The 27145-nt window shown below is 32.1% G+C and overlaps 2 protein-coding genes across 2 annotated transcripts in view; both read left to right on the forward strand.

Annotated features, from left to right (window-relative positions):
- The window catches only part of LOC129805555 (muscle M-line assembly protein unc-89-like), a 206028-nt gene that overhangs the window by 150083 nt on the left and 28800 nt on the right, over positions 1-27145 (forward strand). The gene's annotated exons all lie outside the window — the stretch shown is intronic.
- Positions 218-26529, forward strand: LOC129805563 (L-selectin). The gene is made up of 5 exons (XM_055853558.1): positions 218-438; positions 21813-21913; positions 22131-22201; positions 25578-25907; positions 25974-26529. The coding sequence occupies exons 2-5, from the start codon at positions 21814-21816 to the stop codon at positions 26130-26132; spliced, it is 660 nt and encodes a 219-aa protein (XP_055709533.1). The 5' UTR covers positions 218-438; position 21813; the 3' UTR covers positions 26133-26529.

The raw sequence follows: 27145 nt of genomic DNA on the forward strand, positions 1-27145 counted from the left end.
ACAATCCCTCTATCGATGGTATTTTCCACCGTGTTACGCACGAAGCGACCGAGTGCAGAAGTCAGGAGGAGTGATCGAGTGGCAGAAGATCGCGAGAGATGCAGGTGGGGAGAAGCTCACACAAGTGAAGTAGGTTAACCTCCGGTTTAGTGTTGAGGTATATACTCTTTGGCTCTCGCGTACCCACACCATAAGCCATCTCCGTGCGAGAAAGAGAGAGACTTGCAGATGGGGCATTTAGGCCAGCTATAAACATCACAACAGAACGTTTTAGCGAGCCAGTCACCTGTGTGTCTCCAAGTGGATTACAAGATCGCTCCTCCAGTGTTGTGTGTTACTTTTCTCACCTTTGGGATTATATCCATCGGACTCCACCGGATTATCCAGTGTTTCTGTGAATTTTTTGGCAGTGGTGATTTTTTTAAGTACTAACTTCAGGTGAGCCCTTTTGAATCAAATTATCCCTTTGATAGTGGAATTTAACAAAAAGAAAATCATATACCAGTGAATGTTTTTGAAATAAAAATATTCGAGAAACTTTCAACTTTTCGAATGTGATGCATTTTTCCTTTTAATACTTGAAGATGATCTTCGTGATCTTTCACTTCCTGCCACTCTCTTCTTCATCTTCGTGATTTTTCTCCCATTTCCTCATCCGTGTGAAACTTTTCCTTTCACCACGCCGATCTATCAATCTATCTAATTTTCAATTATGCAGCAAATTCTGCAATATCATCCATTCGATTAATACTCAATCGATCGTGATCTTTCGATTTATTCCAATCATCATCTTGTTATATTGACTAAATCTTGCGGTTTTGTTTCCAACTCCACGGGTAAATGACCGCAAAAATTTATGCAAATACATGTGATTTCTGGTTTGTTTTTAAACATTCCAACAGAGTTTCTCGTAGAAATACAAAAAAAAATCGTCCAAGATCATTGGCATAAAACCAATTAGAAAGAAATTCAAGATGAGGGGTTTGTCATTCGGTTAATTTTGTACAAAAACAACTACTTTTTGGACGTTGTTAACTCGTTTGGTGTGTGGCTTAAGCTCATTAGAACATTACTGTTTGAAATAAATTTCAGTGACTTAATAAAAAATAAAATTGAGAGCACATTGACTAAATTACATAAAGTATTCTTCGTTTTATTCTGCCTTTTTACGAAGTAATAATGACGGTTTTTCACTTTTTATTAACTTTTTCATCTTTCACTTTTTTGAAAAGTTTTCTTTTTTTAGTATTATATAGGAATTAAGTAAACAACTTGAACTTAAAAAAAGTGATAATCTTTAAAGAAAAACCTTGAAAACTGCTATGTGGAGCAAACACCTTATATTTTCTAACATATAAATCTTACTTCTAAATAGACACAAAATTAATGTAACTCGGATTATAGATCAGAAATTTAGTCCAATTCCCGAAGGTGTCTCGAATATATCAAGAAATTGTAGTGAATTCGTATTCCTTTAATTAAATTTTCTCGAAAAATTCCGACCGTTAAAAGATTTAATCAATTAAGACATAAAATGGATGAACCTCAAATTTAAAGACCGTTTCAATTAATTTTTCATTATTATTTGGGATTCAAACCTAAGATTGAGCTGTATGTCTTAAATGCTTTAATTTTGAAGACAAAGTGTGTGCTAAGCCTGAAACCTTTCCCAAATAGTTTATTGTTAAAAAAAATCAAAACCTTCGGAAACTGGGCTATGCCCCTTGTCTTTAGACTATATTACTCGTAAAGTTTTGCTCATTAAAAACTCATTGTAATTATATTGTTATTTAGGATAGTCATCTCGGGATTGGGAAACCTCGTATTTTACATTTCGTATTTTACATCTTCGTATTGCACATTTCGTATTGCGGAAACTTCGTATTTCAGCACATTTCGTATTTTACCATTTCGTATTTCACATTTCGTCTTTCATACATTTTGTACAAAAATTGAACATTTCGTCTGCCATGCATTTCATACAAGCATATCAACCAATAAAATAATAGAATTGTAGTTTTATAAGGTCAAGGGCGCTATGCGCCTCGGGTCTAAGTTTGAAGTCGAACATCATGCTTTTTAATTATTCATTTATTTAAAATTTTTATGTAAATTTCCAACTGCTTCAGCAAATATTTCAAATTTTACCACCAAGTCTGAGAAATATTGGTAAATGTTTACAATATGCTCTTAAAACCCATTTGAGCCTTTTATTCATAACTTTATCAAGACATTAGATGGAGATTTTATAAAAGGGAAACGTGACCATTAAAATGGATTTTATAATAATTCCTTAAGTTTTTTTTGTAGATATATCTTGTGTAGCCGGGCTTTTGCCCTGAAAGATTCTTTATGGAGACCAAAGCTTTTCGCGGCCAATTGCCCAGCACCACCCAGGCTCTGTGCCTCCATCCGATCTCTTCCAGGCCATGTTACCGACTGACTGACAGTTATCTCTTGTCTTATCTCCTGTTATCCTGTTAACCAAGGTCAAGCTCACAGACGACGAGCAACCGAACCAGTAAAAGGCCTTGCTTGGAGCGGAAGGCGGGAAATATGAAGTTGCTGCGAACAGGGAAGGGATAGCCGAGCCATTGCCGCTCTGTATTATTATTATTGGATATGAGATGGAGGTAGTCCAAGTGAACATTTCGTCCTTTGACACCGTGTATTTTGATTTCGTTAAAACTATTAAAAATTGACTAGATTTCGAGCAAAAATCACTGAAGACTAATTGGACATGAATCACAGAACCAAGTTTTACCAATTTCGAAGCCCCATTTAATAACTTAGGCCCCATTTTCGAAGCAAAATATCGGAGTCCATTTGACATTTCAAAATTTAGGTTATGTTTCGTTCTTTTAGCGATTTTAATCATTTCTTGGACTGTTTTCACTAGTTTTTCATCACTATATGTTAAAAAATTACTTGTTTTAAGGAATTTGTGTGGTAGTTCCCCCGACACCTAAAGCTTAAAATCTCCCGCTTGTGGCATTCTTCCGTTTCGTGATGTTATCATCGCCGGCTAGCGCCGCTTGCTCGGTTCGATCCTCGCTCACCCTCAGTGTTAGTCGATCACTAGACAGCGAGAGAAGAAGACATACTCTCCAAAAGTTCGAGAAAGGAGTTATCTTACTGCCCATTCAGTCAGATTAGTTTCGGGAACAAGCGAAGAGGGGTTGCGAGCAAGTGAGAGCAAGCCCCAGTTCTGCCTACACGGCGGGCAAAAGTGGATTTTACCTCCACATTTGAATGTTATTTTTTCACCAAAACTTAAGAAATTATCGAAAAACTAAGGAAATGTGGGAGCATTTCGCATGCAAACAACTGAGCATTCTCAAAGTCGCACACTAACGCAGCTATATCATCAGCAGGCTGTCATACACGCTCACTTCCCTATCCTTATTTAGAGCGGCAATGGCCGAGCTCAATTTCGCTATCAGGAGGAAAGTTTCTCTAACACTTAAAAATTTCTATTTTTTATCACATAAAACTGCAGCCTATTTATATATTACGTTTTTTTTGCCAAACATTTTTTTTTAATGAAATCCGTACAAGAAAAAGTATGCGGCTGTCGAAAATTGCATTAAAGTAGTCGTAAACGACTATTCGAACCGATCTATAATTAAATTTTTGCGCGGAATTTCTCAAAATTTTCAGTTTCCACTATCTTAGCAATAAAATTTTTCTATATAATGTAAAATTTACGAATTTTATTTTCTTTCAACTTCGTCGTATTCCACATTCAGATATGAAAAAAACCAAAGGCACGGAAACAAAAATATAGAAAAACAAAACGAAAGAAATAAAAAGAATATAAAATTAAAAAAAATAAATAAAAACGACACGTCTGACACAGGGTAAGGGGACCCAGCATTGAGCCATTAATTAACGCCCTGGTTTAAGAACTATTTCAGCCCTAATCGGCAAGGTCTGAGCGGCCCAGCAACGAAAGAGTTCCCTGTTCGACATTTCCCGACGGTCACGGCCTCCCAAATGTTCAGAAAGTGGTGGCGACCAAGGAGAACTATTGCTTCAACTGCGTTCGTTTTTTTCCACGCCGCAAGGATTTACATTGAAGCGAACCCTGTTCCGAACGCGTTTGCTGAATGGTGTTCAAACAGGGAACTTTCGTTGCTGGGGGTAGGCCCGAATTAAGGGCAATGGCTCGGCTATCCCTTCCCTGTTCGCAGCAACTTCATATTTCCCGCCTTCCGCTCCAAGCAAGGCCTTTTACTGGTTCGGTTGCTCGTCGTCTGTGAGCTTGACCTTGGTTAACAGGATAACAGGAGATAAGACAAGAGATAACTGTCAGTCAGTCGGTAACATGGCCTGGAAGAGATCGGATGGAGGCACAGAGCCTGGGTGGTGCTGGGCAATTGGCCGCGAAAAGCTTTGGTCTCCATAAAGAATCTTTCAGGGCAAAAGCCCGGCTACACAAGATATATCTACAAAAAAAACTTAAGGAATTATTATAAAATCCATTTTAATGGTCACGTTTCCCTTTTATAAAATCTCCATCTAATGTCTTGATAAAGTTATGAATAAAAGGCTCAAATGGGTTTTAAGAGCATATTGTAAACATTTACCAATATTTCTCAGACTTGGTGGTAAAATTTGAAATATTTGCTGAAGCAGTTGGAAATTTACATAAAAATTTTAAATAAATGAATAATTAAAAAGCATGATGTTCGACTTCAAACTTAGACCCGAGGCGCATAGCGCCCTTGACCTTATAAAACTACAATTCTATTATTTTATTGGTTGATATGCTTGTATGAAATGTATGGCAGACGAAATGTTCAATTTTTGTACAAAATGTATGAAAGACGAAATGTGAAATACGAAATGGTAAAATACGAAATGTGCTGAAATACGAAGTTTCCGCAATACGAAATGTGCAATACGAAGATGTAAAATACGAAATGTAAAATACGAGGTTTCCGCGAACCGTCATCTCACTCACTCTTATAGAAAGTTTTGAAAACATATTTACTAAACAAAAGTTAATGTGCATTATGGCTGCATTTCCTATGAGAGTGAGCGAGATGACTAGATTTAGATCTCTATCACTCTCACTAAAATGGTAAAAACATATTTACAAAACAAATGTTATTGTGCGCTGGGCATTATACCCAACGCACAATAACTTTTGTTTGTAAACATGTTTTCAAAATTTTCTATGAGAGAGAGCGAGATGACTAGATCTAGATTTCATTCACTCTCACTGAAATGTCAAAAACATGTTTACAAAACAAAAGTAATTGTGCGTTGGGCATTATGCGCAACGCACAATAACTTTTGTTTAATAAACATGATTTTGACATTTCAATAAGAGTGAGATCTAGATCTAGTCATCTCGCTCACTCTCATAGGAAAATTTGAAAACATGTTTACAAATAGAAATTATTGTGTGCTGGGCATTATGCCCAACGCACAATAACTTTTGTTTGTAAATATGTTTTTAAAATTTCCTATGAGAGAGAGCGAGATGACTAGATAACCATTTCATTCACTCTCACTGAAACGTCAGTGACATTTCAGTGTTATTGTGCGCTGGGCATTATGACCAACGCAATACAACTTTTGTTTTGCAAACATGTTTTCGAAGTTGCTTATGAGAGTGAGCCAAATAACTAGATCTAGATCACAATCCCTCTCACAGGAAGCTCCGAAAACATGTTTACAAACTAAAGTTATTGTGCAATGGGCATTAGTAAGATCTAGAAGACTTTGCCATAATAGCTTACTCTTACAGACAACAAAAGTTTTTGTTCTTTGGTCATGAGAACAAACAAGGACTTCATTTCGTTAAATTGTTAAGATATCAAACATATGATTTCAAAATAAAAATAATTTTGTGTTATGGGTAATCAATATTCAGAGAAACATGGAAATAGTGCGCAACACGGACTAACTTTTGTTTTTTAAATATGTTTTCGAAACTGCTTATGAGAAAGAGCGAGATGACTGATTCATTCTTACTAAAATATCAAACACATGCTTACGAAACTAAAATTATTGTGCTTTTCGCATAATACTGTGTGCAAAAACTCTTTTGTTTTGTAAATAGGTTTTCGAAACTTCTGCTAGAGTGAGATGATTCATTTTGGATCTCTTACACACTTGTTAGAAAGTCAAAAAACATGTTTACTAAACAAAAGTTATTGTGCATTGTGCATAATGACCAGCACACAATAGCTTTTCTTTGTAAACATGTTTTCAAAATTCTCTGTGAGAGTGTGTGAGATGACCAGATATAAGTTTCATTCACTCTCACTGAAATGTCAAAAACATGTTTAGAAAACAAAAGTTATTGTGCGTTGGCCGTAATGTGTAATGCTCAAAACACAATAACTTTTGTTATGTAAATATGATTGTGACATTTCAATGAGAGTGAGTGAGATGACTAGATATAGATTTCATTCACTCTTATTGAAATGTCTAAGATATTTTTGCAAAGAAGAGGTTTTGTATGATGGACATAATACACAATAACTTTTGTTTTACCAACATGTTTTTGACATTCCAATAAGAGTGAGAGAAACCTAGATCTAGTCATCTCGCTCATTCTCATAAGCAGTTTCGAAAACTTGTTTACAAAACAAAGGTTATTGTGCGTTAAGCACACATTTTTCAAAATTTCCTATGAGAGAGAGCGAGATGACTATAACTACATTTCATTCACTCTCACTTAATCTCAAAAAACATGTTTACAAATCAAAATTTATTGTGCGCTGGACATAATGCGCAACACACTATTTCTTTTGTATTTATGTTGTATTGTTCTTGTATCTATTTATTTTGTAAATATGTTTTCGAAAATGCCAATGAGAGCGAGTGAGAAGACTTAGATTTCACTCACTCTCACTGAAGTATTAAAAAATGTTTACAAAACTAAAGTTGTTGCACGTTCGCTGTAATATTTATTTAATAAACATGTTTTTAATATCTCGTTGCGACCGGCAGGAATCAAGCTTTAGTTGCTCATCTTGGTCTTATGCCCAACGCACGGTAACTTTTGTTTTGTAAGTATTCTTTGACATATCAATGAGAGCGATGAAATCTAGATAGTCATCTCACTCACTCTCATATGCTGTTTCAAATACGTTTTTACAAAACAAGTTATTGTGTGTTGTTCATTATCAGGGACATCATAGAGCTGATTTTTTTTTCAAGGCAAATTTGTCAAATAATTTATTAATATTTTTGGAAATTTTTATGAAAAGTTCATTATTTCACCCCCAAGGGGTGATTTTACATATTTTTTTGTATGTAATACAAAATTGTAGCACAATTCTTCATTTTTCCAACTGATATCTGGAAATTAAATTCTGTTCACTAGAACGACAATATGATTAATAAAGTAAAACAAAACAGCAAAAGGACAAAAAATAAATTCTCAGAATTGTAACGAGATAGTAAAAAATTAAAAACATTTTCCAAATAAGCATATCCACAATAATCACATAAAACTTCTTTAGAATTTTAGAAAAACTTTAATTTTATAGGCATGTGCAATTTTTAAGTTATAAATGAATTCAAGTCAATTTTCTTGAGTGAAGATTCTTTTGAAAATAGACTGCTCAATTGCCATATTAGAAATTTATAGGGGAATGTAGGCATGGTTCGGACAGAGTGAACCTTCAAACGATGCGAATTTTCTTTTTGTTTGCAAAGAGCTGACCTACCATTTTTCATCTCGTTTCATAAGCCTATAATGATCTACCTTATGGCTGAGAAATGGCGAACTAGCTCTTTGCAAACACAGAGAAAATTTGCGTTGTTTGAAGGTTCACTCTGTGCGAACCATGCCAACATTCCCCTATTTTCGGAAGACGTGCATGTCTGAAACTGCCCTACCTTTACCTATGAACAAACCTATAGGATTGCCCAAAAAGATTTTTTTAGGTTATCGATGATTCACTCTGGTCCTTAAGGAGTTAAACTTTAAGTTTTTCTTTGTGATTTCAAATTACTGTCAAATAATTTTCATTTTCTCATTGGATTCGTAAATTGGTAAATTGGATTGGTAAATTCGATATGAAAGTCGAAACTAAGACATATGCATCATCAAACTGGAACCGTGTTCAACTAATGGAGCTCATAAATGTTTTTGGGAAAACAATAGCAATTCTAATTAGTTGATAAAATCAAAGCATTTACTATTACTTTTTTGCCTAACCGTCTTTAAAGGATCAAAGCAAATTATTTTGTTTTTCGGTTTTAATGATCTGTTCTTTTAGATTTCGCACTCAATTTTTTTTAATTAAAAATCTTGTGATGGATTAATTTTTGCACGATGTGTTTTTAAATGAATAGAACACCTGTTTATTTTTTTACTTAACTTTTGATATTTAAATTTAATTAATTATTTGTGCGCAGTGCTTAAGGCAGGAAAGGTAAACCCCTGAAATTGAGGTGGCGGAAAATTAATAAGAACAATTGCAACAAGTCACACTTATTTCTGTTTGTGTGTCTCTCTTTTTTTCGCCATTCTCTCCATCGAAACATCATCGATCAGACTTACTGACCCCCATTCGGGATAAACCGATAAATACGGCAAATGAGAAGCATTCCTCGAGACACTACCGGTTACTTAATTACATAAATTTTCTCCCAACACCAGTGTATGTATGGCTCTTTTTTCTTCTTTTACCGCACTTGCTCACACCATATCTTTCTCTCAATGTGTTTGATGTTGTGAGAAAAATTGCATAATGAATGTTTCATTGTATCAAGAAGAATGAAGTTGCGAAGAAGTGTATACTCTAAAAAGGAGAAAAAATGAGACGTCATCGGAGGACTACATTGCTGCTGGTGGATATCAATAAGGTGTAAACAACACTCCAAATTCCATCTTCCACTTTCTTCTTTGGCCCCATTTGATCTCTTCCTTTGCGTCTTTTGCCTACGACTTCAGAGAGTGTCACAAAACCATTCGCACCGCAAAAGTCTGACCACCCGACGAACTTGTTCAAATACCTCTCAACACCGTATTTGATGATCTTCACACATTCATCTTGACCTAGTAATTTATTTGAATTTATCACTAAATTCGTTTGCCGATGGTTCTTATATTCCCTTCGGAAGCATAAAAGAAGAGGAAATTTCCTTTAAAAAAGACTTCAATGCACGATGAGAAAGGAAACCTATGGGATCATCTAAGAAAACCATTATCATTTTAAGTATTTTTGTTTACTTAGCGAATCAAGTGCGCGCGATTGCCTTTTTTTTTATATTCAGAACATCAGACTCTTGGCACGATTTAACCGTTATTTGAGCTTCATTTTTATTAACATCGGTTCAACAAAGTCTTTTCTTCTCCATCTTCTTGTCCTCCGTATTGCCCTGAAGCCACTATACACCTGAAGATGGAAAAGGTGAAAAAGAGCAATTCCTCATGGCCCATTCAATTGGTGATCTTGTGGAGTGATCGTGAATTTGACATGATTTGAACCTTGACTTTCACTCTTTCCTTTCCACACTTTTTTTTCCCCATCTCAATCCACCCACGAATATGATCATTAAATGGAATTATTCAGCAGTTCTAACACATCATTGATCATTTTCTCGATCACCATATCGATGATCGAGCTTTCACTGATACACGATCACATGACAAAGTAAAAAAAAAAAAAACAAGAATAAGCCTTTTCCTGATTTCACTTCTTCTCATCTTCCTCAAATCAAATTCAAAACATAACACACGCTTCTTTTCATCTGACCATGTTTCTATTATATACCCAATCAATAAGCAAAGATCACGATCGTTTGCGGAGGAGAAATGCGCGAGAAAGATTAAGACCATGACAAATGATGCAAATTAACAAGTCAATGGTCAGGGAAGATTGCTCAAAAGCCACAACGATTATTTTTTTTTAGAAAGGAAAAATCGTGCATATCCATATTTGATATGGAATGGCAACAAAACAAATTTAAAGAACTCTACCATGATCACCAATTTTATCAACAAGTTCCACTTTTTCACCGCGAAACGGATTAAATAATTAACTTTTTTCTGTTTTACTCTTGCCGCCACATTTAACTTCATTTCATTTTTCTTTTCTTTTTAAGTACATTTACACAAATAATTTGTTTAACGGTGGATTTTATATCCCAGACAAAATAACAGCATAATATCGCTTTTAAGACGGTTTTAAGTATCAACGGAACGAGCACAAAATACTTGGATTTAAACATCAATTTGGGAAAATTTATTATGTTACACATCTACGGAATTTCTTTAGTTTATGATTTGTTTTTGTGTCTGGATTTCTCTGTAAAGAGGGAACATGGTTGTGGGTTTTCTTTTACGGAAAGCATTCTCCGGTAGTATCGTCTTAAACTACTTGTAATAGCTTTTTTATTAATAAATCCACAGCATAGGGAACAGTGGGGCAATATGGGGTAATATATGAACAGATTCTAAATTTTAGATCAGTAAAATAAAAGATTATGAAGAAGGGCTTTTCTAGATTTAAAAATTAAAAATAATATTCTGTTCATAATTACAATAGACAGAAAACTAAAACTTTCTCTTTGTTTTATTTTAAGATAAAAATGTATTTTAAAAAATCTAATTTTTCGTCCACATTTGCGTCAGATAGAGTTTTCATTTAAAAAGTGTTCAAAATCCAAAATAAAAAAAAAATATCTCACAAAATGTATAAACACATAAAGACTTAATATTTTGTCAAATTTTGAAATTTTTGACTTATCACGTTTTGATCCACGTTCCCCTAATATCTAGGAATTTATATATTTAATATAAATTGATACTGAAGAGAAATGAATAGGATAATAGCTTGAATACATGATGTATTCATCTCTCGCAGAGAGTTGTTTAAAAATAGAGTTATGCGAAAAACAGCTCCACTTTCCCTACGCTTATTTTATTGATAAAATTTTAAAACATTTTATTTCTCACTTAAATTTATTGCTATTGCTTATTTTATTTACATTCATATCAATAAAACAAATTAGACAGTATGAAAAAGCTTTGATGCTTGAAGTATTACAGGAATATAGGTCCATAAACCGGAAACAATATTCATTTTCTGACAAATTTTTTACATGAAAATTTACCATTGAATAAAAATTTCAAAGATTTTTTAACTATATCCCTTTTAAATTATAAATTAATATTCTAAATAAAATGTTACAATGAATATTAACCTTTTGTAGACGATTATTTCTGAAAAACATCCTTTCACGAAAAAAAAAATTTTGTAAAATTTTTCGTAAATGTTTGCGAATTCCTACTGGGGACTGGGGATTCCTGGGGACTGGGAATTCCTACTGGGGATTGTTTGTAAATCGTATAACCTACAAAAAAGATCGTAAAAGTTTGTAATTTTTCTCAAAATACTGTTCAAAATATGTTCACTTAACGAGCATTCTCTTTTTTGTTCTTTTACAAACATTTGGTCGTACATTTTTGTTTGTCTGGCAAAACTTTACGAACAAATGACAAAATGTAAGAAACATTTTTTAAGTGTTTACGAACAATGTTTGTGAAAAAGTACAAACATTTACACAGAGAAAAATTTTGAGTTAGAAAAAATTAAGAAACGTGGTTTTGAATCAAGAGTACAAGAATTTCAAACTATTTTCCCCTATAATTGAGATATTTTGCGCTTGAATTTCTCTAAAAGAGTATGATAGTTTAAAAAATAGAATAAATTGTGCTTAATAATAGGAGAACAGTGGGTTTGATTTTAGAGAATCATAGTTTTGAACACTGATAGAGCATACAGAAGTTTTAAAGATAGAAGGTCATGGTTTTGATTTTAGAGTATAGAGGTTTCGAGTTAAGACTATTTTGGTTTTGATCTTAGCGAAATCATCGTTTCGAAATAAGAGTATAGTGGTTTTGAATTCTATTATACTATTATGGTCTTGATTTTAGAGTATTGTGGTTTTGATTTTAGAAACTTATGGGTTTGATTTTAGAGTATCGTGGTTTTGATTTTAGAGTATCGTGGTTTCGATTTTAGAGCATTGTGGTTTTGATTTTAGAAACTTATGGTTTTGATTTTAGAAACTTTTGGTTTTGATTTTAGAGTATGATGGTTTTGATTTTAAAGTATCATGGTTTTGATTTTAGAGTCTCATGGTTTTGATTTTAGAGTATCAGGGTTTTGATTTTAGAGTCTCATGGTTTTGATTTTAGAGTATCGTGGTTTTGATTTTAGAGTATTGTGGTTTTGATTTTAGAAACTTATGGTTTTGTTTTTAGAAACTTATGGGTTTGATTTTAGAAACTTATGGGTTTGATTTTAGAGTCTCATGGTTTTGATTTTAGAGTATCGTGGTTTCGATTTTAGAGCATTGTGGTTTTGATTTTAGAAACTTATGGTTTTGATTTTAGAAACTTTTGGTTTTGATTTTAGAGTATGATGGTTTTGATTTTAAAGTATCATGGTTTTGATTTTAGAGTCTCATGGTTTTGATTTTAGAGTATCAGGGTTTTGATTTTAGAGTCTCATGGTTTTGATTTTAGAAACTTATGGTTTTGTTTTTAGAAACTTATGGGTTTGATTTTAGAAACTTATGGGTTTGATTTTAGAGTCTCATGGTTTTGATTTTAGAGTATCGTGGTTTTGATTTTAGAGCATTGTGGTTTTGATTTTAGAAACTTATGGGTTTGATTTTAGAAAGTTATGGGTTTGATTTTAGAAACTTACGGTTTTGATTTTAGAGTCTCATGGTTTTGATTTTAGAGTATCATGGTTTTGATTTTAGAGTATCGTGGTTTTGATTTTAGAGTACTGTGGTTTTGATTTTAGAGTATTGTGGTTTTGCTTTTAGAAACTTATGGGTTTGATTTTAGAAATTTATGGTTTTGATTTTAGAAACTTATGGGTTTGATTTTAGAAACTTATGGTTTTGATTTTAGAAACTTATGGGTTTGATTTTAGAGTATTACGGTTTTGATTTTAGAGTCTCATGGTTTTGATTTTAGAGTATCATGGTTTTGATTTTAGAGCATTGTGGTTTTGATTTTAGAAACTTATGGTTTTGTTTTTAGAAACTTATGGGTTTGATTTTAGAAATTTATGGTTTTGATTTTAGAAACTTATGGGTTTGATTTTAGAGTATTACGGTTTTGATTTTAGAGTCTCATGGTTTTGATTTTAGAGTATCATGGTTTTGATTTTAGAGCATTGTGGTTTTGATTTTAGAAACTTATGGTTTTGTTTTTAGAAACTTATGGGTTTGATTTTAGAAACTTATGGTTTTGATTTTAGAGTATCATGGTTTTGATTTTAGAGTATCAGGGTTTTGATTTTAGAGTATCGTGGTTTTGATTTTAGAGCATTGTGGTTTTGATTTTAGAAACTTATGGTTTTGCTTTTAGAAACTTATGGGTTTGATTTTAGAAATTTATGGTTTTGATTTTAGAAACTTATGGTTTTGATTTTAGAGTATTACGGTTTTGATTTTAGAGTCTCATGGTTTTGATTTTAGAGTATCATGGTTTTGATTTTAGAGCATTGTGGTTTTGATTTTAGAAACTTATGGTTTTGTTTTTAGAAACCTATGGGTTTGATTTTAGAAACTTATGGGTTTGATTTTAGAGTCTCATGGTTTTGATTTTAGAGTATCAGGGTTTTGATTTTAGAGTATCGTGGTTTTGATTTTAGAGCATTGTGGTTTTGATTTTAGAAACTTATGGTTTTGCTTTTAGAAACTTATGGGTTTGATTTTAGAAATTTATGGTTTTGATTTTAGAAACTTATGGGTTTGATTTTAGAGTATTGTGGTTTTGATTTTAGAGTCTCATGGTTTTGATTTTAGAGTATCATGGTTTTGATTTTAGAGCATTGTGGTTTTGATTTTAGAAACTTATGGTTTTGATTTTAGAAACTTATGGGTTTGATTTTAGAAACTTATGGGTTTGATTTTAGAAACTTATGGGTTTGATTTTAGAAACTTATGGGTTTGATTCTAGAAACTTATGGTTTTGATTTTAGAGTCTCATGGTTTTGATTTTAGAAACTCATGGTTTTGATTTTAGAGTATCAGGGTTTTGATTTTAGAGTCTCATGGTTTTGATTTTAGAGTATCAGGGTTTTGATTTTAGAGTCTCATGGTTTTGATTTTAGAGTATCAGAGTTTTGATTTTAGAGTCTCATGGTTTTGATTTTAGAGTATTATGGTTTTGATTTTAGAGTATCGTGGTTTTGATTTTAGAAACTCATGGGTTTGATTTTAGAAACTTATGGTTTTGATTTTAGAGTATCAGGGTTTTGATTTTAGAAAAACCACAATACTCTAAAATCAAAACCACAATACTCTAAAATCAAAACCACAATACTCTAAAATCAAAACCTCAATACTCTAAAATCAAAACCACAATACTCTAAAATCAAAACCACGATACTCTAAAATCAAAACCATGAGACTCTAAAATCAAAACCGTAATACTCTAAAATCAAACCCATAAGTTTCTAAAATCAAACCCATAAGTTTCTAAAATCAAACGCATAAGTTTCTAAAATCAAAACCATAAGTTTCTAAAATCAAACCCATAAGTTTCTAAAATCAAAACCACAATGCTCTAAAATCAAAACCACGATACTCTAAAATCAAAACCACGATACTCTAAAATCAAAACCATAATACTCTAAAATCAAAACCGTGATACTCTAAAATCAAAACCATCATACTCTAAAATCAAAACCATAAGTTTCTAGAATCAAACCCATAAGTTTCTAAAATCAAACCCATAAGTTTCTAAAATCAAACCCATAAGTTTCTAAAATCAAAACCATAAGTTTCTAAAATCAAAACCATAAGTTTCTAAAATCAAAACCATGATACTCTAAAATCAAAACCATAAGTTTCTAAAATCAAACCCATAAGTTTCTAAAAACAAAACCATAAGATTCTAAAATCAAAACCACAATGCTCTAAAATCAAAACCACGATACTCTAAAATCAAAACCATAAGACTCTAAAATCAAAACCGTAATACTCTAAAATCAAACCCATAAGTTTCTAAAATCAAACCCATAAGTTTCTAAAATCAAACCCATAAGTTTCTAAAATCAAACCCATACGTTTCTAAAATCAAACCCATAAGTTTCTAAAAACAAAACCATAAGTTTCTAAAATCAAAACCACAATGCTCTAAAATCAAAACCATGATACTCTAAAATCAAAACCATAATACTCTAAAATCAAAACTATTATACTCTAAAATCAAAACCATGATACTCTAAAATCAAAACCATAATACTCTAAAATCAAAACCATGAGTTTCTAAAATCAAAACCATGAGTTTCTAAAATCAAAACCATGAGACTCTAAAATCAAAACCATAAGTTTCTAAAATCAAAACCACAATACTCTAAAATCAAAAGCACAATACTCTAAAATCAAAACCATAAGTTTCTAAAATCAAAACTACGATACTCTAAAATCAAAACCACAATACTCTAAAATCAAAACCACAATACTCTAAAATCAAAACCACAATACTCTAAAATCAAAACCACAATACTCTAAAATCAAAACCATAAGTTTCTAAAATCAAAACCACAATACTCTAAAATCAAAACCATGATACTCTAAAATCAAAACCATAAGTTTCTAAAATCAAAACCACAATACTCTAAAATCAAAACCACAGTACTCTAAAATCAAAACCATGATACTCTAAAATCAAAACCATGAGTTTCTAAAATCAAAACCATGATACTCTAAAATCAAAACCATGATACTCTAAAATCAAAACCTTAAGTTTCTAAAATCAAAACCACAATACTCTAAAATCAAAACCATAATACTCTAAAATCAAAACCATAAGTTTCTAAAATCAAAACCACAATACTCTAAAATCAAAACCACAGTACTCTAAAATCAAAACCATGATACTCTAAAATCAAAACCATGAGTTTCTAAAATCAAAACCATGATACTCTAAAATCAAAACCATGATACTCTAAAATCAAAACCACAATACTCTAAAATCAAAACCACAATACTCTAAAATCAAAACCACAATACTCTAAAATCAAAACCATGAGTTTCTAAAATAAAAACCATGATACTCTAAAATCAAAACCATAAGTTTCTAAAATCAAAACCACAATACTCTAAAATCAAAACCATAATACTCTAAAATCAAAACCATGATACTCTAAAATTAAAACCACAATACTCTAAAATCAAAACCATAATACTCTAAAATCAAAACCATGATACTCTAAAATCAAAACCATGATACTCTAAAATTAAAACCACAATACTCTAAAATCAAAACCATAATACTCTAAAATCAAAACCATGATACTCTAAAATCAAAACCATAAGTTTCTAAAATCAAAACCACAATACTCTAAAATCAAAACCATAATACTCTAAAATCAAAACCACGATACTCTAAAATCAAAACCACAATGCTGTAGAATCATCACCACAATAGTCTAAAATCAAATCCCCAATACTCTAAAAGAATTCAAAACCACAAAAGACCAACATCAAAACCAAAGTACTCTAAAAGCAAGACAATAATATTCTAAAATCAAAACCATATTAGTCTTAAATATTTCAGATTAAGCAACATACTTCAGTGGAGATGAATTCCGATTGGAAAAGTTTATATAAAAATATCGAAATAAGACAGACTATGAGAGGTTCTAAGCCTTGATACTCTAAAATCAAAACCATTATACTCTTAAATATTTCAGATTAAGCAACATACTTCAGTGGAGGTAAATTCCGATTGGCAAAGTTCATATAGAAAATTGAAATGAAAGATGCATATGAGAGTTTCATGGAAGTGAATACGCGCGCATCATATGCATCACGAGGAAAAAGGTAAAGAATGAAATATATAACATTCACAAAAAAAACCCTCAAATTGCCTTGATTCAAAACCTCAGAATACTCTACTTTCAGAACCAGCAATACTCGACAATCAACACAGCAAACACTCCAAAATCAAAACCATGGTACTCTAAAATCAAAACCATGGTACTCTAAAATCAAAACCATGGTACTCTAAAATCAAAACCATGGTACTCTAAAATCAAAACCATGATACTCTAAAATCAAAACCACAATACTCTAAAATCAAAACCATGGTACTCTAAAATCAAAACCACGATACTCTAAAATCAAAACCATAAGTTTCTAAAATCAAAACCACAATACTCTAAAATCAAAACCATAAGTTTCTAAAATCAAACCCATAAATTTTTTAAAATCAAACCCATAAGTTTCTAAAATCAAAACCATAAGTTTCTAAAATCAAACCCATAAGTTTCTAAAATCAAAACCATGAGTTTCTAAAATCAAAACCACAATTCTCTAAAATCAAAACCATGATACTCTAAAATCAAAACCACAATACTCTAAAATCAAAACCATGATACTCTAAAATCAAAACCATGGTACTCTAAAATCAAAACCATAAGTTTCTAAAATCAAACCCATAAGTTTCTAAAATCAAACCCATAAGTTTCTAAAATCAAAACCATAAGTTTCTAAAATCAAAACCATAAGTTTCTAAAATCAAAACCATGATTCTCTAAAATCAAAACCATGATACTCTAAAATCAAACCCATAAGTTTCTAAAATCAAAACCACAATGCTCTAAAATCAAAACCACAATGCTCTAAAATCAAAACCACAATACTCTAAAATCAAAACCATGATACTCTAAAATCAAAACCATTTTTGCTACAAATTCAAAACTATTTTTCTCTAAATTTAAGAGTAAAAAAGTCTAAATTCAAAGCTACTGAATTTCAAAACCATCGTACTCTAAAATTTAAGAAAATGCTCTTACAGAAATTTTTTCTTAATTTAAGCGAAATTTAAGAAAAAAATTGCTTGGAGCAAAATCGAACCCTTAGTTAGAGCATTTTTTTCTTGAATTTAGAGGGTAATTTTTCTCTGTGTACAAACCTTTTAGTAGATTACATGATTTGTGAGCATTTCATAAGTCCCCAGAAATCACAAAAGTTTACCAATAATTTTACGAAATAATTTTTTTCTGTGTGCGTATGCTATAATCCTATACATTTGACGTTAAGAATAAATTCATTAATAAACATAAATCATTTTATTTATGTATATTCAATAATTTTCGTATTATTCAATCCTGATAAAAGATAATACCTTTCGTCAATTGATTTATTCTTCTTAGAATGCGTTTATGTTTATCGTATTTTAATATATGCAGGGTAAGTGTGCCAAATTTCGGCATAGTTGCATGCAAGCGTCAAAGTCTCAAGTTTGAAATGTAATATTTTAAATACAAATTGATTTTTTTATTCTTTCTTCTGAAAGAGTGCTGCTTGGAACCTTGTAAAGAGTTTACCGTCTTTATTTACTCTAAAACCATTCTTAATACATTTTAAAATGAATAAAAATATAGGCATAGCTTTGGTGCCCTATTTCGGCCACCTTCATTCTCATAGTTCCTTGCCCTTCGGGAATTCTTCCAATATCTTTTTCACGTCATCTCGTTTGTCGAAGCTACATTTTTTGTTATTCTTTTGCATTGTATAATCTCTAGAGTACATAAAATCTAAAAATTTATGGAATTCGAGAAACAAAAAAAGTGGCCGAAATTGCAAGCTGGTCGGAATTTGGCACATTTACCCTATTGCATTTAAAAGAATAAATTTCTTTGAAAAGACTAGTTAAAAAGAAGAAGGCCCATTTAAAATACACCACTTAGATTAATTTCCTAAAAAAAATATGGGAAAAAATATGAGGCGTTTGAAGCCAGAGTGAGTGTGAAGCCTGATTCGCGTAATTGTTATATTAGTTTTTATGTATTGTAGCAAATATTATTACTGATAAAATTTATTAATTACTTATATTACCATTTTAAGTGTCTATAGCGAGCATTAGAGACAATAATAGGGCAAAAGTAATGTAATAAAGGATACGACATTTTAACAATTATTGTAAAAATGATTTTGAAGAGAAGGAAAATTATTAGACGAAAGCGTACTACCTTCGGACGACTCAGGCTTCGAACAACTCTTTTTTTTTTCAATATATTTTTAATAAATTTGACCTATCATGATGTCTTATTGTAATAGCTAGTCCAATGCGTCAAACTTCTTAAAAAGAATCATGAATCAAATTTATTAAAAACATAGAAAAAATTGAGATTTCCTAAGGCAGCGCACCCTCTTCTATATCCACTTTATTTGGCAAAAATATGCACGATTTTACTGCTCGAAATCCACGGAGAGACCAGTATATAATAATCCTTCGATTTTAAGTTATATATATATTTTGACTCCTTATCCCACAAGGGGTCGTATTTTGGTAAAATTTTGGAAATCTGAAGTTTCGAGTTTTTTGGCGGCACGCTCTTTGTCTGTCTGTCCGTCCGGCTGTCGCCAGCTCTAGAGGCCAAAAGGTTAGAGATAGAGACTTGAGACCTTCGGGGGACCCCACCATAAGTCGACCGAAGGATCGTTAACATGCCCTTCATTTTTCCCTAACCCCTCCCCGACCCCTCCAAAACCATGTTCTTTTGGGATTGCTCGAAAACGCGTCGTGCGATTTTTTTTCATTTTTGGATATGTTTTAGAGATTACCCAGGCGGACATTTCGTCCTTATACGAAAATAACGTTGAATCATTCCTAATAACGGTTTTTCAAGGTCAAAGGTTTAAAAGACACTAGAGAGCGCATTTTTCAACAGAATGGTATCGCATTTGCGCTCGTTGGAAAGGTCTTGGAATTTTCTATAAACCTGAACCGGTTAAAATCGGTTAATGAACCGCTTCATAGCTGATAACTAATTTTTATCTTAAAATAAATTCTATTATTTTTAAAACTATTCTGGAGATTTTTTGAGTGATGAATCGGTTCAAATCGTTTGAAAACCGGTAAATGATGAGAAAGTACTTTTAAGGTATAGCATCTAAAGCTCGAGTTCAAGCACTTCGCAAAGTCTGGAACGCTTTGCCACCCCTTTTTGTATTTAAATCACTGGACTTCGACAACACATTATTTTCTGGAAAAATTAGGTCAGACTCATTAAAGGAATATAAAAAAACTATCAAGTATTCGAGGTCAGAGTAAGTGCGATACCTGAAAGCCTTCTCCTAACTGTGTTATCACACTTGCACATTAAAATTTTAATATGATTCACATTAATTGTCGATGATGAGAGTCCAAATGTGTAGTTTGTGTGTTTGAATCATTTTATATTCAAAATTTGATCTATTTGTTGATAAAAAGGCAGACTTGGCCAGCAAAATTTGATATAAATTGATTTATAGCATTAATTCGAAAAATTAATGCGATTTTCTCTTTAATTTTTTAATGTGAAAAATATTTATGCTTTAGGTAAATTTAAACTTATTTTTGCAGGCCAAGTCCACTTGTTTATCAATAAATAGAAAAACCCCAAATATTAAGTGACTCAAAGACACAAATAACATATTTGGACGCTCACAAGCGACAATTTATGTGAATCACATTAAAATCTTAATGTGCAAGTGTGATAACGCCGCAAGACAAAATCTGGTTCCTTGTGACAACGCAAGTATCGGACAACTCAATTTTATCATATCTTCTTTAATAAATCTAACATAAGAACCGAAATATACTCAGGCTGATCCCCAAGGTAATGCCCTAAACAGACTTACGGCTTAAGTCAAGAGACGGCTGGCTTAATCTGAAACTGATGGGAATGTAGTCTAATCATTATTTAGATTACAATCAAGTTGAGCTGTTTCTTAGATTAAGACGTAGGTATGTCCAGCACATAAGATTTGGCAGTAAGAGATTTAGTAAAAGGAAATTTAAGCAAAAGATCTGTAATCGATGGTCCAAAGCCCCCAGTGTAGGACTATTTGGGATAAATCTTCACTGACAAATTTTACAGGCTAAATCGAGGATCAGCCTGAGTCTACTTAGGGCCCAAAGGCAATATAAATTTTACTCATTTAATCTTATGATGGCTCACATTTCCTGAATAGAATCATTTGTCAAATTCAATAATAACTAATTACAAAATCTTCTGAAGTAATCTTTCCGCAGAAAATCTCAATATTCCTTTCTGAAACGTTAAGTATTGCCAAGAAGTGAATCTTTGAAAAGTTAACACACAGAGTGTTATTCACAAATATTGCTCAAAAGTAAATACAATATCTATGAAAAACGATTAGATTAGCAGTTGCGAAATTTATTTATTTTTTTTTTGCAAAAGTATTCTTGCAAAATATGTTTATAAATTGCTCAGTAAAAGTGACTGAGAACTTTGCACAGAATAATAAAAACAAAATTATCTGATCAAAAATTCAGTGAAATTTTACAAATTTGCATCCTAAATGATCTCTAAGTCGATTTTAAGTGTAATTTTGCTCTAAAATTTGTATGCAATTATTGTGTACCCACACTTTTGGCACATTTTGGTCTTTTTTCTCTAAAAAAAAAAATACAGTAATTTGCAAATGTGATTGCAAAACTTAGTGAAACCACAGAAAAACAAATTCACAGCCCGCATTTTCCATCAACTCTGTTTATTTCCACGACTCAGATGGAATTCCCAAGATAATTGTTAAAAATGAGGCACCATTTATAGTCAATGTTGTCAATTTCATCAGAATGGGCAGGAAGTTGGGAGTGTCACAATTTTATGAAGCCCATTAATTTGAATGTGAATGGCTAGAAGCTCATGATTGATCTGTCTCATCGATTCTCTTGTCATTGGGATTCTCCTCTATACATTCGATATACTTATTTTCAGATCAAAATTTCTATGCAATTCACTTTTTTTAATTGTGAGAATTTTATATATATTTTTTTCATATCTTTCTAGGATGTCAGTGCTCAGAATCTTGGCACTGTTCACCATTGGGCTGAGCATGGTAGCAGCTCAGCGTCGATTGGCTCTTCCTGATCCCAGAAGTTGTGCAAATCGTGAGTAACACAATGGACTTCTTCTCAAGGGAATTGCAAAAGCTCTTGATGAGAGTGAAATCTTGCCAGATTCATCTTGCATTTTTCATCATCTCATTTTGCAATTTTGTGCGTTTGAAAAATGGCATTAAAGAGTGTCATTATGAGAATGAAACAATCCCTCTTTTGTAGTCTTTAAAGACATTCTTAAAGGTGTATCAATTTGAAATTCTTTCAGGTGTTCGTCATGCCACTTATCGAGATGCTCGTGGAGTTGCTCACTCATATTTCTTCAGTTGGGAACATCAGGTAAAAGATTTATCTTAAATTTATCATCCACCTACCATCTCTCGGTAAATTCAAAAGACTTCTTTTATAACACTTGGTATTTTTAATAAATTACCAGACAGAATACCAGAAAATTTGCCAAGTAGTATAATTTGTATTCAAATGGTTTCTCACAAAAGAAGGACTTATTATTTGCAACTTTCTGGAATTAAGATCATTCACAGATATTGCTTGAATTTTCTTTTAAATTCCATTAAATAAAAAAAAACTCTCAGTTTTACTTACAAATTCAAATAACGACATAAAACTATAATTGCTTCTTGATGGAAGGTGAATTTTAATGAATTTCAAGGTTGCAATATTATTTTGTAACTGATTTGAACTTTGAACACTATTGGAAATTTGGTCATTAAATTATATTAGTTATAAAAGCTTTAAACCTTGAAGGATGCATTATAAATAGCAAGATTTTTACCGTTAACCTTTCTCCGCAAAATTACTTATTAAGAAATTCTTGTTGGTTAGGTCTGAAAGTTAACTGAAAATCTTGAAAAATTTTTTGCGAGAAAAAAATTGGAAAATTTCAAAACTTAATTTGTTATATTGCATATACTCGCCTTAATTCTAGAATTAAAGTTTTATAGATTTAAGTTAAATTATTTAGCATGAGAACTATGTCCAATTCTTTATCGATTTCAATCGTATCTTAAAATTTTCTAAGGGATTAAAAGATCCACCCTACCAGCTTTAAAATTAAAACTCCGTATTAGCCGATAACCGATCCGTAAACCGATTTAGCCGATTTAGCGTTAAGAAATTAATTTTAGAATTGAGGGGTTTTCTATTCTATTGCTAAAAGAGATAGCAAAGTGTCCCAACTTTGAGAAATGTTCGAACTATCGAGATAGAGCTCTCCGTGTATTATTTTTTCGTATGCTTTTTTGGTACTTTACTGATTTACTAAGGATTAAATTGATTCATAAATCATAAAAGCATTTCAAAATCTAAAATTGGTAAAGAAATGCGCATTTTAGAATGCTCTGGATTGAAATTACAAACATACGGATAAATAAAAATGTAAATATGAAAAAGATAAGTCATTTACGGATATTTTACCGATTCATTACTGATTTCAAGCCCTTTCCAAAAAAATCTAAATTAAATCAAATCGCTTGAAAAATAGGCCCTCTACCCTGGTAAAACTTTGACCTTCCAAAATTCAAGATGGTGGTTTTTTAGGTCATTTAGTTCACCTGGACCACATCCAAAACATATCCAAAAATTAAAGAAATCGTAGGATCTACTTGTGCAACATACATGGTTTGAAAGGGGATGGATGAGGATGAAGAGCAAAAGAAAAAAAAAACGTCTAGAGATAATGATTTTTTATTGAGATTGGGTGGGGGTCACCGAAGATTGGAAGATTACCGCATAAGCTCTAGATCGGTGACAAGTTGAAAAAAAGCTATTCAAGCAGTAAAAAGTATATAGTATATTGAAAATAGTTTTGCACATTTTACAAAGTATTAAAATTGGCAAAACTTTAATTTTCTAAATTTAAACTTATCGGTCATTTTATATTCTGGAAAAAGTATCTTAAAATTGTTTTTTAATCATTCTAGGGTGAGAAACCGTCTTTAAATGCATAGGAAAAGAGGCAAGTTAGATTACTTATCGTCCATAAGGCGGAAATTGATTACGACCATTCACTATATAATGCCAAATTTGAAATGGAAAAGTATTCTAATTAGAATTTTACATACGATTGTGAAAATAAAGTAAATTTTCAATCTGTGTTTAAATCTTAATAATCTTACAGATATAGAAGATTATTACAAAATAGCTATTGCAATATGATTAAAGCGAAGAGCTGAGTGAAATATGAGGATGTAAGTTTATTTTAAAAAAAAAACATGTTAATAGGGGAGCCTGGGGCAAATTGTGACCATTTTATCTTGCAAAAGTTAAGCACTAATATTTTCAGAATAATTTGAATCCTTTTTTCCTTAAAGATTTTTTCGAAGAGGTAATTTTACGAAGCTATCATTCGCATTTTCTGCCTTTTCAAAACCAGTGAAAAACACTACTCTTGCGAAAAATACCTTTTAAGAAGTAACGTAATAGCACATTTCTCTTTGAGATATAGGAAAGCAGCCAGAGACAATGCTTTAGAAGAAATAATTCTTCTGTCAAAATATTTTAACAAAATATTCCGTTTATTTACAAGACATCGTAATAAAGGGGATCACAGTGTCACAAATTGCCCCATTCCTGTCAAATTTCAAAATTTTCGATGTTGTCCACAAAAAAGCAACTTTTTAAAATGCTCAAAAATACATTTCGCTTTCAGATGGAAGATATTATGGTTTTTGAAAGGCTGTATAGTGGCAAATTTCCTGCAAAAAAGTTCTGATTACATAAGGACTTCAGAGAGCTCATAAAAAACCCAAATATTTAGGGGAAAGTGCCCATGCTTGATACCATTGGAAGCTTCGTAATGATTAAATTTTTCCTATGTTCCTCAATAAACTGGACTCCGCAATATATTTTAAAAACTGGGCAATTTACCGTAGTTTTTAAAATATAGTTGCGATGAGTTACATACATATTGTGAAACATTGAAAATCTAGTCATTACGAAGCTTCCAATGGTATCAAGCATGGGTACTTTCCCCTATTTAGTTACACTTTGACCCCACGCTTTCCAATTAACACTAAACCTACCGACCGTTTTTGATTGTTTTTCGGTCAAATGAGAAACCGTGATAGGGTAGGATACTCAACAAATTTGTCTTGGAAAAGAGCAAAAAATTAAAATTTAAAATTTAAACACTGAAAAACATATTACATGCATATTTTAAGAAATTCGTAAAGTTTTATAGTGACATTGTACCGTTCAAATATGTGTTAATTTTAAACCGGTCAATTTGGCCGGGTCTTGGTAGGTTTAGTGCTAAAGTATCATAAATTCTAACGCAAAAATTTGTTGCCCATGACATTCTAAAAATAATTATGGGAAAATATCGTCTGGGATTCTAAGACCCTTTTAATAAATCTATTCTTGTCCAACACGGTTGATATATACACTTTCTAGAATCTGTACATCATTTTACCTTTAAAAACATAATTAGGAGATTAAACGACATTTCTCTAAATGGATAAAAGCCTTAGACGTACAGATTTTACATTATTTAATAATTTTACGTATATTTTTTTATATGTTGTAAGAATTTTAAAAATTCAAGACTGTTATAGTTTAGTTTGTTTCATAGAGATCAGAGTCATCACCTTCAATATATGTCCGATTTAATAAGATGTCCGATTCAATATACCCGAATCGATTTAATAGGATTGAAGCATTTTTTTTAGAAAATCATGAGAAATTTTGATTTTTCCAGCCAACTCGTAGTCTGGAGGTAGACTGGCTGGACGCTAGGAACATCTGCCGCCGTCACTGCATGGACGCTGTATCCTTGGAGACCCCTCAAGAGAATGAATTCATCAAACAGAGAATCGTACGAGGCAATGTTCGCTATATCTGGACTTCTGGACGCAAATGTAACTTTGCCGGATGCGATCGCCCAGATTTGCTGCCACCCAACGAGAACGGATGGTTCTGGTCGGGATCTGGCGCCAAGATTGGACCCACAAGCCAGCGCAATACGGGAGACTGGAGCTACACCGGAGGATACGGTCAGGCTCAGCCAGATAACCGAGAAGCCGCTCAGGTAAAACATTTTATTAAATTCATACACAATCCCTTAAGTTCTAATATAATTTGTTTCTTCTACTAGGGCAATGACGAATCCTGCCTGTCCATCCTCAACAACTTCTACAACGATGGAGCCAAATGGCATGATGTCGCTTGCCATCATTTGAAACCCTTCGTCTGTGAGGATTCCGATGAACTCCTCAACTTTGTTCGCTCTCGCAATCCCGGCATTCGCCTCTAAATCATCCCAAGTTTCCCTCCCATTTACAAAATTTCTCACTGAGCAAACAACATTCCATGATGAGACGAGAAATTAATTTATATTATATATAAATTGACATGATTCAGATGGTTCTTTCACAAGTTCAAATGTGCAGATAAAAAAAAAATCTTGTTCGTGTAGTTGCTTAGGAGATACTAATACCTTCTATATTTTTTTCCTTATCTAATTCACACATTTTTTATCCTTCCTATTTTCTCTATTTCTCCCAAGAAAGTAGAATTTTCTTTCATGCGGCACTTGTGAATACAATTCCAACACCTGAATTTTTACTTAATCAATGTTTTATCAAAATGAGAAAAAGGAGGAATTATTTAAAGACAAAAAGATTGAAATAAAATGTAGATTATTTATACAATATTGTGGTGTTTGATTTTGAAGATTTTGCAAAGTTTTGAGAAAATTTTTCAGCGTTTGATTTTTTTTTGTAGGAGAACTTGGGGCATTTCAAGCAGTTGTTTTTTTTTAAATTTAATTTACCAGTTAGCTTAGTTTTCCTTCGGTATTGGGTATTTGAAAATATACAGTACAGGACGGTCCGTATTGTGTGACAAGGGATTGAATAACATTCATGACTTGCCTAATATTGGGAACTAATTTATAAAATCATTTCCGGAATTCCCCTAAATGTATGCAATTTCTGCAAGCGTTAAATTTGTAATTCATGAAAAATTGGCGCCAAAAATGCTTTGCATATCTTACGGTGTTTCTGTAACTTATTCCAAAGATATCTCCTGCGCGTATGCAATTTTATCTGACACCCGTAACCTTCCTGTACATTTCCTATAAATATAATATTTTATCCCAAATTTTTATATTTTCGATAGTCGTTGATGTGTGAAAATACCCCATCCGTTTCCAATCCATTTTCCTCCCCTAATGCTGATCCAGGGGCCCATCAACCCTTAAAAAGTGAAGCTACTTTTCACTTTTCCTTATAAAAATTTTGCAGATATTGCACCGTAGCTTAAAAC

The sequence above is a fragment of the Phlebotomus papatasi genome, chromosome 3, assembly GCF_024763615.1.
Source record: "Phlebotomus papatasi isolate M1 chromosome 3, Ppap_2.1, whole genome shotgun sequence".
In the NCBI taxonomy this organism is placed as follows: Eukaryota; Metazoa; Arthropoda; class Insecta; order Diptera; family Psychodidae; genus Phlebotomus; species Phlebotomus papatasi.

Excerpts from the sequence above, each read along its gene's own strand:
- LOC129805563 (XM_055853558.1), top strand. The coding sequence starts at position 21,814 with ATGTCAGTGCTCAGAATCTTGGCACTGTTCACCATTGGGCTGAGCATG. Across the intron at positions 21,914-22,130 it reads TCCCAGAAGTTGTGCAAATC|GTGTTCGTCATGCCACTTAT; the intron begins GTGAGTAACACA and ends AAATTCTTTCAG. Across the intron at positions 25,908-25,973 it reads ATAACCGAGAAGCCGCTCAG|GGCAATGACGAATCCTGCCT; the intron begins GTAAAACATTTT and ends TTCTTCTACTAG.